This window comes from Borostomias antarcticus, assembly GCF_949987555.1.
Source record: "Borostomias antarcticus genome assembly, chromosome: 16".
NCBI classification, from domain to species: domain Eukaryota; kingdom Metazoa; phylum Chordata; class Actinopteri; order Stomiiformes; family Stomiidae; genus Borostomias; species Borostomias antarcticus.
In genome coordinates, this window is record NC_140249.1 from 19,005,177 (window position 1) to 19,016,620 (window position 11,444).

Below are 11,444 nucleotides of genomic sequence, written 5' to 3' on the forward strand. Positions count from 1 at the left end.
CATTTACCATCCATTGGAGTAAGCTCTTTCTGAATAGTGGTGTCTCTATGCTGCCCTGTGGGTCAACGAGCGCTATGGAGTTGGCAGTGAGTGAGTGAGTGAGTGAGTGAGTGAGTGAGTGAGTGAGTGAGTGAGTGAGTGAGTGAGTGAGTGAGTGAATGAGTGAGTGAGTGAGTGAGTGAGTGAGTGAGTGAGTGAGTGAGTGAGTGAGTGAGTGAGAACCTAGAACATAGTTCTCCATTCTCTGGAACGTGTTCTTACCTCGTCCAGCTTGTTGAGGTGGGCTGACATCAGGCAGACCAGCTGCCCCGTGCTAATCTTGTCCAGCACCCGGCTGGACAGCTTCAGAGTCTGGAAGATCAAAGGGTCAAAGGTCAGAGTGGCATCAGAGCAGCGGTGTGTGTGTGTGGTGTGTGTGGGATGGGGGGGGGGTCACAGTGGGTGTGATACTGTACATGTCCCAACCTCTCACACCAGTGTGCGGTGATTTACAAGGGGATGGGGGGGAAGGGGGGGGGGGGGGCGTTCCGAACTTTCAGAAATGCCATTTGTTCTTAGTGTTTAATGCCATACTGCAGATACAAGTAGACATGGTCCGATCTATGAGTTTTGGCGTGCTCATTACTGATGAAGAAAAACATATTGTCATTGTTTATCACTTACTGTACATGATCACTTACACACTTTCGCATACAGAAAAACGTGACTATGCACGTGCACCCAAGAATTCCCTCGCTCACACACATCGAAGAATGTGCACGCCCATACACACACACACACACACACACACACACACACACACACACACATACACACACTAACCCCCCCCACCTCCCATAGCACGTAAAGAAACATGCACACTCACCGTTCAAAACACCCTCCCAACACACACACACACACACACACTCACCTTCTTGTAGATGAGGCTGAAGAGCGCGATGCGGATCTGCATGCCCAGGTGGTGCAGGCCGAAGATGGCGGGCTGGAGCAGGAGGAGGCGCAGGGTGAAGAGCAGGCAGAGGCCCAGCGCCAGGTAGTACCCCTGCTCGCGCTCCGGGGCGTGGAACGGGTCGAACGAGGCGATGATGCGACCCAGGAGCTGAGGCTGCACCGACTTGGAGGCCTCCTGGGGGGGTAAAGAGAAAGAGGGGGGGGGGGGGATGGAGGTAGAAAGGTTTGTTATGTACCTTAAGTATGTGTGTGCGAGAGAGAGAGAGAGGAAAAGAGAAAGAGAAGGAGGATGTGAGAGGCATTTGTATGTATTGGAATGAATGAATGAATGAATGAATGAATGAATGAATGAATGAATGAATGAATAAATGAATGAATGAATGAATGAATGAATGACAGGATGTTTGCAAAGTTTGTAGGCTGACACAGTGCCTAAAGTGTTTTACTATGCGTCTCATTTCTAACATGCTGAACAGTGACGCAAGAAGCATCCAATTGAGGATAAATTGAGTTCAAAGTCATTCAATTTTTCAACAATGCATCAACATTCCTTTATCGCCACGGTGAATCACGTGAGGTTATGTCACCAGCCAGCTCCGCCCCCCAAGAGCCACGCACACAGGATACCTGTGATACCAACACCTTAGTGCCAGATGCTTCTAGAAGGCTCTATACTCTAGCATGGAGCCACCCCACCTCACCACTGAAACACTTATTTAATTAGCTAATTCACTAGCATGTACCACCTACCAGTCCAGAGGCACGGCGCTGTGTTCTCAATGACTGGCGACATGTCGTCACATGGCTCATGCCTCTGGTTCACTCACGTTTACAGTTATATAAGGAATTATGATAGGGTTATAAGGATTGTCGCCATATGAATTCTACATGGCCCAGACGTCTGTTTTAATGTGGTGACATTAAGTAATGTGGTGACATGAAGTAGGTTGATGTGGGGACATCACAATTCAAGGTGGATATTTGTCAGATCAAAAACTTGATTTAAAAGTGCAGTTTGCGGTTTGGCTCAGAAGAACTTTTTGTTGTATTTTTTGCAATTTCTTACTAAATTCCGACAGGAATCAATACATAACGTTTTCTGACACTAAAATGAAATAAATCCACAATCTGTGAAAGTCGCAGGACTGTAATAAATATAAAAATACATCTATTCAATTTTTTCCTAACTCTAACAGGAAATCACAAACCGCATACTGCACCTTTAAAATCCATCTTGCATGGGGATGTTGAGGTGGTGATGGTGGTATTGTATGTGGGCAGTATCTTGTTGAGGACATGTTTGGACATGCCAGGAATGACTAACTCTGGTCCAAGATAGCCCTGGTCCAGGTGGGTATACTATTCAGGACTATACCCGGTATATCCCTGCCGGGGACCATTCATTGTGCCAGACTTTTTTCAATCGGTCTACATTACTGCATCTACAGTCAGTATTATTTCATTACTTACTGAGATTAAGACATTTTTCAAAAGATTAAAGCCTTTTCTCCGAGGTGGCTACAGTTGTAGGCCCCTACCTTTTATATGAAAAGAAACACTTTGCACTTAAATAGCACATATCCACCGATATCCATTATCCACTCAGGTATTATGGTATCCACAAGCCTGGCTTCGCGACCCTAATCACGTGATCTCACATGCTGTTTCTGTGCTGAGAGATCACATGATCAGGGTTGCCATGCCAGGCTTGTGGACATCGGTGGATATGTGCTATTTAAGTGCAAAAAGTGTTTTATATAAAAGGTGGAGGGCTACAACTATAGGCACCTCAGAGAAAAGGCTTAATCTTTCAAAAATGTCTTCACAGGGGTAACAAAATAATATTGTCTCTAGACCGAGTTAAAAAAGTCTATGGTGCAATGAATGGTCCCTGGCAGGGCGGCATACCGGGTATAACCCTGAATAGTATACCAACCTGGACCAGGACCTGATCTAAGCCACAGTTGAGTGTGCATGCTTTTGTTCCAGCACAGCTTGAACATAGTTCATGCAAACAGACTATGATTTGTTCTGTACTCAAATTTGGTGTATTTGTGCTAGGAGGGAACCAGACCTGGCATACTTGACTTATAAGCATCTCCCCAAATGACCATCCCAAAGACTTACCCCAAAGTACAACAGGACTCCATAAAACAGGAAAGGCCAGAGGAAACAGCGAGCAAGTGCACGCATGAGCCGAGGCTTCTTATTGGACGATGCAACTTCTCGGTCCCATTCTCTATACCAGGAACCAACGAAGAAGAGTTTCAAAACACAGGCAGAAAACATTACCAGGAACCAAAGAAGAAGACCATTAATTACAATAACAGTAAGAAGAGAATACACCTACTGTTAAATAACTCAGACAGGTTGGCTAACAGTTACAGTAAAGCAGCAGGGTGACTCCTTAATAACCTGGGTGATTTGGCTGACTTATCCAACAAATTGTGGGGAGGGCTGGGGACGGTGAGAAGGCTGGAAGAACCAATGAGTGAGAGAGGGAGAAAGAGGGTGAGAGAGAGAGAGAGAGAGAGAGAGAGAGGGAGAAAGAGAGAGGGGGATAGGGAAAGAGAGAGAGAGAGAGAGAGAGAGAGAGAGTGGAAGAGAGTGAGGGAGAAGGAGAGAGAGGGGGATAGGGAGAGAGGGGGAGAGAGAGATAGAGAGAGAGAGAGAGGGGGGGGGGGTAGAGAAAAAGGGAGGGAGAGAGAGAGCAGGACCCAAAAAATGACAGAAAAAATAGTACGAGTACGAGACAGTGAAGCAGCCATCCCTATTCTGCTAATCAAAGGTAAAGTTCAAATTCCCAGCAGGCTTCAGTATTTCCCCCGATCATTCATCACCCTGCGGGCATCTGGCCCTTTCAAAGGTCGACTTTTACGCCGGTTTAGCATCGGTTGGCATCGGTTACCGTGACGTGGCCCCTGCCTCTCACCCAATAGGGGCCCCTGCAGCAGGACCAGCATGTGGCACACTGTGTTTGTGTCGTTTCAGGGGCAAAAACATAGGTGGCATTTAACGGGTGTTCTAAGATCTTCCCCCTTTTTTTTTCTCTTTCCGAAATCCTTCAAAGGTGTGACATTTACTCACTCTTACAAGGGGGGGCAGAGGAGAGAGGAATGGAGGGGAGAGGGAAGAGGTGGAGACAGAGGGAGGGGGACGTTTGAAGAGAGAAGGAGACAGACACAGTGGGAAAAAGACAGGTCAAGGAGACAGAGTTAAAGTGAAGGAAGGTTTCTAGAGAATTCTGGAAAGAAAGCATTCTACTCAGTTCTGACGATAGTATTCTATAGAGCTCTTGAAAGAGAGAGAGAGAGAGAGAGAGAGAGAGAGAGAGAGAGAGAGAGAGAGAGAGAGGGAGAGAGAGAGAAGGAGAGGCAGAGAGAGAGAGAGGAACCACATAGCCCCATTACTATTTGCTCAGTGTGTGTTTGGGACATCATGTCAACATTTATGCCTGGCCACCTTCAAATGCCATCCTATATTTACCTCTGCCCCAGCGATAGCGCAGGGCGAGAGGTAGGCTAATGCTTTTGGAGGCGTGTTTTTGTTTGCTTGTTCGTTTGTTTGTTTGTCTGACTGTTAGCAGGTTTTACCAAATTGACTGTTTAGGTTTAGCAAAAACTACTAAATTGATTTTCATGAAACCCGGTGTAAGCGTGTAACATGGTCCAACTAAGAACCCATAAAATTTTGGAGTGGATCCGAATCACGGGGCAGGTCTACGGGCTAACCATTGGAGTAAATTATTTTTTATTTTAAATAAAATAAATTCAACATTAAATAACATTGAAGGGCAGAGAGAAAAGCCGACCTCACTCCACTCACAAGGACAGTTTGTAAGAAGGGACAGACAAATCTAAAGAAAGACTATTCAAGAACTGTTTCTGCTGCATCACAACTATCCACATCCTCCTCCTCCTCCTCCTCCTCCTCATCATCATCATCATCATCATCATCAAACTGCAGAATTTTCTTCAAGGGAAAGAACTGTTAAACAGAATCAAATGTAGTCTATTCAAGATGAGGCACACATGTGAAGTTGTAAATGTTGAGAAATACAGAGATAAATAGAAGTGACATTATTGATGTTGAAAATGCAAATTTAACCAGACATGTTGGCTATAAGGTACCGTTTTTGTCAAATACAAACCTTTCTAGTCTCTCTGAGAGGTTGTCAGCCAGGTCATACGAAGGTGCCTTGTAAACATCTGCCAACTCCAACTTCTTTTTGAAGCCCTTCCTCAACAATGGTGATGTCCACCTGCAAACAGAGCATACTTCAGTTGGTTGCCCATCCCTGCCACATCCACTGAGGTCTGTGCTGTACATTTAGGCTACATACAGTAGGCTACATCAATATAATTTCAATGTTTCAAACATTTAAACCATATCAGCAAGCGCTGATTGAAAGGGTCATCAAAAAAAAGACGCACGCATTTTTCCCGTTTCTTTATAACGGTTTGATTGCTAATGCTGGATATATTCAATAGGCTACATTTTGGAACAGGATGCTACACTTCCTCCCATATAATCCCTGTGCGTATATATACTACCGTATGTTTGAATGTGTGCTGCTGTGCGCATTATACTGTTTTGTGTTGGATGTATTATACACACGGGAGAAGATGGATGCATCGGTATCGATGGTATTTCATACAAAGATATCATTATGTTCGCAAGACATTCAGAACGTGACGTGCAGTGGGAGCGCAATGGAATAGTGTAATTTCCTTTGGAAGCAAACAGGACATGGTCCTTGGCAAAGTTGGGATTTCCCTTCGAATGTAAACGTAGTATTGAGGTCGTTATTAACATATAATGTTTAGCCTACAATTTCTGGAGAATGCTCGTCCAATACGGTGCACCTGACTAGACTTCAAACGCGCTTTCTCCAAATGCGCAACTGCGCCCCGATGTCTCCGAATGCCTTTACGCTTCCAAGAGCCCAAACCCTGGTTTAAAAAATGTATTTCTTACCAGAAAAAAAATCGGGAGAGGAAGTTTGCATCTTCCACCGGTGACTTCTGCATCCTAAACGCGCCGCCAGTTTGATTTCACTGCACCTGTGACTCGGTCGCTCACATTTGGTGTCCCTCACGCTTTCCCTTTTGCGAGGATGACCGCCGGGTAGCTATCCACCTTGAGTCTATTGTAAAGGCGTGGTGATGTCACTCGCAGGCTCTTCCCAAGTCAAAGCGGTGGCAACTAAATTACACCGTGCTCTGTTCACACCCCAGTGGCTCAGTGTGAGCGTAAACCGCGAGTTGTCTTGTCTGCGCCTCCAGTCCGACTGACAGTGAGAGCGCAGAGGTTTGGGAGAGAATCCTTTATGGCCTCGCCGAAGTTCCCACGTCATTTCCATACTGACAAGCCTCCGCAAGAAATGACACGGGTCGCATATTGTGGCAACACAATTTGCAAAGACATAAACTACTGGATCTTAGTGGCACTGCTTCAGCAGGCAAGCTTCCGAGAAATCCCCTCCCCTGTCTAGTAGACTATAGCTGTAGGCTAATAGGATGATTAATACAAATATTTGTTTCATATATATAATTCGTTTGCTTCACGTGTTTATTAATGTTATTATACTATGTGCACTGTGCAATGTCGCCTATATTGACTTTATTCTCTATTAAGTAGGCCTACCTCTTGTGTCACTGCTGCTGTAACGCCCGAACAACGAAGTTGCAGAGAGAGCAACTATCCTACTGAATTTTTGTCTGAATGAACTTGAAACTTTCTATCGGATTCAGGTTACAGTTTTAGGGAGGATGACAATGTCAAGACATTCCATTATGGAACACAGATTGTGGAAACCCACCGAAGTCCCTAAACAGGGATCACTATTAACTCACAATAACAACTTGCCTTAGCCAACCATGAATGACTCCACACATTGTATATTCTTTACAGTAACCAGATTGGTTGTTATAACAATAGAGCATTTGTCACATTAATTCACTTCTTTCGGGTGGCAAATCTCTTCAGCAAATATTGGTTTGGGAAGAGGCCGCCAGTTCAGTCATAGGGGTGTAGTGACTAAAGAAGTGGGTATAGCCTAGTATCCTCCACTACACCCCTGTTCATTTAGAGAATGATGATGGAGCAATAGGGCACTCTACCCTAATTTGCATATTATGCAAATTTGCCCCCCCCAGGGGCTGTGTCTGTGTGTGCGTGTGTGTGAGAGTGTGTGGGCGGGTGTGTGTGTGTGTGTGTGTGTCTGTGAGTGTGTGTGTGTGTGTCTGTGAGTGTGTGTGTGTGTGTGTGTGTGTGTGTGTGTGTGTGTGAGTGTGTGCTCCAGACCTGACCCCCACCCAGGTAGATTGGTCAGGGGGGAGTAGTGATACAAGGACAGTTTTTTGTGTGTCTATGCCTTGGTCTGTGTGGCTGTGTGTGTGCTCACGTGTGTGTGTGACTGTGGTCTGTGTGTATATGTATGTGTGTGTGTGTGTGTGTGTGTATGTGGACTTAAGCTTAAGCTCTGGCATTATAGTACTGTGTGCATCCTGATATTGTGATACCAAACCTTGGATTTAGCCTTTTCCCAGTGTCTGCATGTGTTGTGTGTGCATGTGTGTGTGTATGTGTGTGTATGCGTGTGTGTGGCTGTGTGTGTGGGTGGTGGCTGCAAAGACATTCAACTGTTTGTGAGATACACTTAACTCTTAGGGGCAATGTCTGTGGTTATGTAGTATACGTTTAGACAAATCATTGTACTGTACTTTTTACCGGGGCACTTTTTAGCCAAATAAAGGCCTTTCAACAGGTTTCAATCAGAATCATGACTTATGCAAAATAAAACTGTGTGTGTGTGTGTGCTCGCGTGTGTGTGTGACCGTGGTCTGTGTGTATACGTATGTGTGTGTGTGTGTGTGTGTATGTGGACTTAAGCTCTGGCATTATAGTACTGTGTGCATCCTGATATTGTGATACCAAACCGTGGATTTAGCCTTTCCCCAGTGTCAGTGTGTGTGTGTGTTGTGTGTGCATGTGTGTGTGTGTGCGTGTGTGAGTGGTGGCTGCAAAGACATTCAACCGTTTGTGAGATACACTTAACTCTTAGTCAGGGGCAATGTCAAGGACACTTTTTAGCCAAATAAAGGCTTCTCACTAGTTATACAGGTTTCGATCAGAATCATGACTTATGCAAAATAAAAGGATCACCTACTCTGGGTTGGTACAAATGATTTACTCAAGAACAGTTGAGATACAGTATACTGTATGTGCTGATACTGATAGATGACTATGTTACAGTCTATGCATGATGATAATTCATTAATTAATATAAGAATGTATTTGTATGATAGAGTGTATTTGGTGTGACGATGTAATGACTTTGGTGACTACATTTAATTTTTTCTAGAGTTAATATACCCCTTTTGAGGACCAATGGTGGATCAGATTACATTTTTCAGACCCCATGCCCCAGAAGTTGAAGGGGCTATTGTTTGCAATGACATCACACATCTGATAAGCAGCACAGTACAACAGCCTCTGGTGTTTTTACAGACTGACAGAACTAAAAAGTACTCCTTTTACCCACCATGTGCCAACATTATTACTGTAATCAAATTGAAGCACTATTCACACAGACCAAACTCTGATCATACACAGAGTAATATATATTAACATTTGAAAAGTACTAGTTTTACTGTGTTGGAAAATAATAACTAGAAATGGTGCTCAGAGAGCACAGACCTCCGCCCGTGAATGCATTTCGTAACTCTGTCTGCGTGCACGAGCGTGAGAGCAGGACACGTTTGATATTGTTGCATTTGTTAGGTCGAGAGCCAGTCCAAACCCTGGGTCTCTGTGACCTTCCCATGTCCAGATATGGCCTTTTGAATACCCCCCATTGACAATGAATGGAGAGATTTTTTCGCTAAGTCCAAAAAATGAATGGAGGTGATTGGCAGGTCATGTTTGGGCGGCATGTGGATCCACCCTGTGATTTGGATCCACCCAAAAATTGAATGGGTTCCAAGTTGGACCATGCTACATCCCTCTTTTTCATGAAAAATTGTCTGTGTAATCCTGCTAACAAACCACTGAACAAACGAACACACAACACTGAAAATATTACCTCTCGCCCTGCACCGTCAGACAATAACATGTTGTGATGACATTATTCTGATATTTTATTGATATATGTCAAACAACTATTTGGGGTAAGCTGTTGGGGGGTCTTTATTTTATATATATATATATATTTATTTATTTTTTTGCGATATCTAAATAATCTCCAATTACACAGAAAAGATCCCAGGGCAATTGAGTATTGAGGCGAAGCAAACCTTTCATGTACTGCAAGGAAACGATTGATGGTTACTAAATCTTCTCTTGTAGGATAAATGCGTTGATGGTGACTGATGTACCCTCCTTTGGTGTTTGTTTCATTTCAGACACCAATACATACCTATATTCTGTACAACTGATGTTTCTATAAACTAAACTCCCAAAAAACGGTTTACATTAGCCGTGACCTCTCCTTAAAAAGACATCCGCCATGGATGTGTTGCCCCCAGATCCATGACGCCCACAAATGTGTGCTTGCCAGTTGGTCAGAGGGGTGATGATTGTGTGAAGAGGTAATTGAAGACCACATTATAAGGGATCAGACTTGACCATACAGAACATCTCAGAGCCAGATTTACACCTTACATTACATTACAGTCATTTAGCAGACACTTTTATCCAAAGCGACTTACAATAATTGCATTTAACGTACTGTAGGGTAGTGAAAGCTGTTGATGGTGTAAGGGTCTGTGCATATGTTACAAATATTTCTAGCCACCATAGGATTCCAAAAGTAGTGCACAATGTTGTATTGCATTAAGTTAATTACTGTGGTGAGGACATTAAACATAGTTTAATTTGTAAACAGGTGAACAACAATGGTAAGATTGTTCTTGGATTTGCTAAAACGGTCACAACACATATTAATCATCCCCTACAGATCCATAGAGTATCAGTATATTCTGTACTTCAATACTAGTTCCCTGCCACTAACAAAATCTTCTACATACTATATAGGTTACAATCTAACACACACCCAAGTGACAGGCCATTAACAGAAGTGTAATATATAACCCCCCCCATTGCCATTCACCGCAGTACACTTTTTGGACTTATGCTCGGGAGAGAAAAATTCTCTCCATTCATTGTCAATAGAGCTGTAGTGACTAAAGAAATTGATATAACCTATAGTATCCTCCACTACACAATTGTTCAATTAGAGCATGATGATGGAGTAATGAATTTTAGCTTAGCCTTTGCAATGAGGCTTCTCCTTCATTTGTCAGATAATGTCAGTCAGTGTGTGTGTGTGTGTGTGTGGGGGGGAGAGAGAGAGAGAGAGAGAGAGAGAGAGAGAGAGAGAGAGAGAGAGAGAGAGAGAGAGAGAGAGAGAGAGTGTGTACTGTAAATGTACTGCAATCTGTGGAGGCCTCAAATGCAAATGCAGGATGTTATGGGACAGACAGTTGGGTGTACCCTTTGGGCCAATGTGTGTTTCAGTTGCAAATAAGGCAAAACAAATAGACAAAATATTCAAAGTGAAGTCTGAGTATACAGTAGGCTCATTATTTGTCAATCAAACCATGTGTTCCACTGTCTGCCAGTATAGGCTTCCTAAATCAACGTAGTCAACTTGTCTCTAGCGGACCATTGTGATGACAGAGCCTACATTATTTTGGACCATACACAATTCTATAACCAACAAATTGAAAGAGTTCAGACTCAAAAAAAAGAAAGAATTGTATGGAGTACAAGTAAAGTAAAGGTCATACGTTGGATGTCGCAGTGAGGACTTTACGCGGATAAGTTTTAGACTTTAGGCTCTGTCAAGGAAGGAAATTAGTTTCAAGTTGTCAGTTGCAGATTTTTAGTGACCAGTAGTCGAAGTTGAATTCAACACTTAACTATTTAAACCAATCCTAATTCATAGAAAACCTATATCATTGCCCACGCAAAGGCAATTTGTTCCTAAGATCAGAGGTAAGAGTGCCCCCTACTGGAAATGGGTGCCCTCCAGGGCAACAGACAATAGGCAGCGTGCATGGGGACGCGCCTGGGGGCCAACCAAGTGCTCCTGTCCGTCTTCGCCAGGGTAAAATACAGATTCATCTGTTGTTTATAAGAGTAATATGTTGGGACAGTAGATACAATTTATGTTATAGTACAAAAACAAAAAAATTGTTAAGGGGGCCTATTACCCCACTCTTGGGGAAAAGCCCCCCCCCCTCACCCACGGGGGCCTTTTGCCCCAAATTAAAAGGTACAGTGTGCAAACCACCTACCATCGGTTAAAACTTGAACCAATAGCTTTTGATATTAGTAATGTTGTCATGTGACTACTTACAACAGGACAGTGTAACACCAACAGTGTAAAATGGGTCTTGAAAAGTATGATAACATAAGGCGTCAGTAATAATAATAATAAACTGTTCATATTGAGGACAAAAAAATATTTTCCTGTGTTTTTAAAATAA

The 11,444-nt window shown here is 43.4% G+C and overlaps 1 protein-coding gene across 1 annotated transcript in view; it reads right to left on the reverse strand.

The window, feature by feature from the left end:
* cftr (CF transmembrane conductance regulator) overlaps positions 1–5,981 on the reverse strand; it is a gene marked incomplete at both ends in the record, with an annotated part of 28,090 nt that extends 22,109 nt beyond the window's left edge. Inside the window, 5 exons of the mRNA XM_084450939.1 lie at positions 262–351; positions 911–1,126; positions 3,079–3,190; positions 5,102–5,212; positions 5,929–5,981. Of these exons, the coding sequence (XP_084307065.1) occupies positions 262–351; positions 911–1,126; positions 3,079–3,190; positions 5,102–5,212; positions 5,929–5,981 (582 nt within the window). The remainder of the gene's footprint in view (positions 1–261; positions 352–910; positions 1,127–3,078; positions 3,191–5,101; positions 5,213–5,928) is intronic.
* Positions 5,982–11,444: the final 5,463 nt, after the last annotated feature.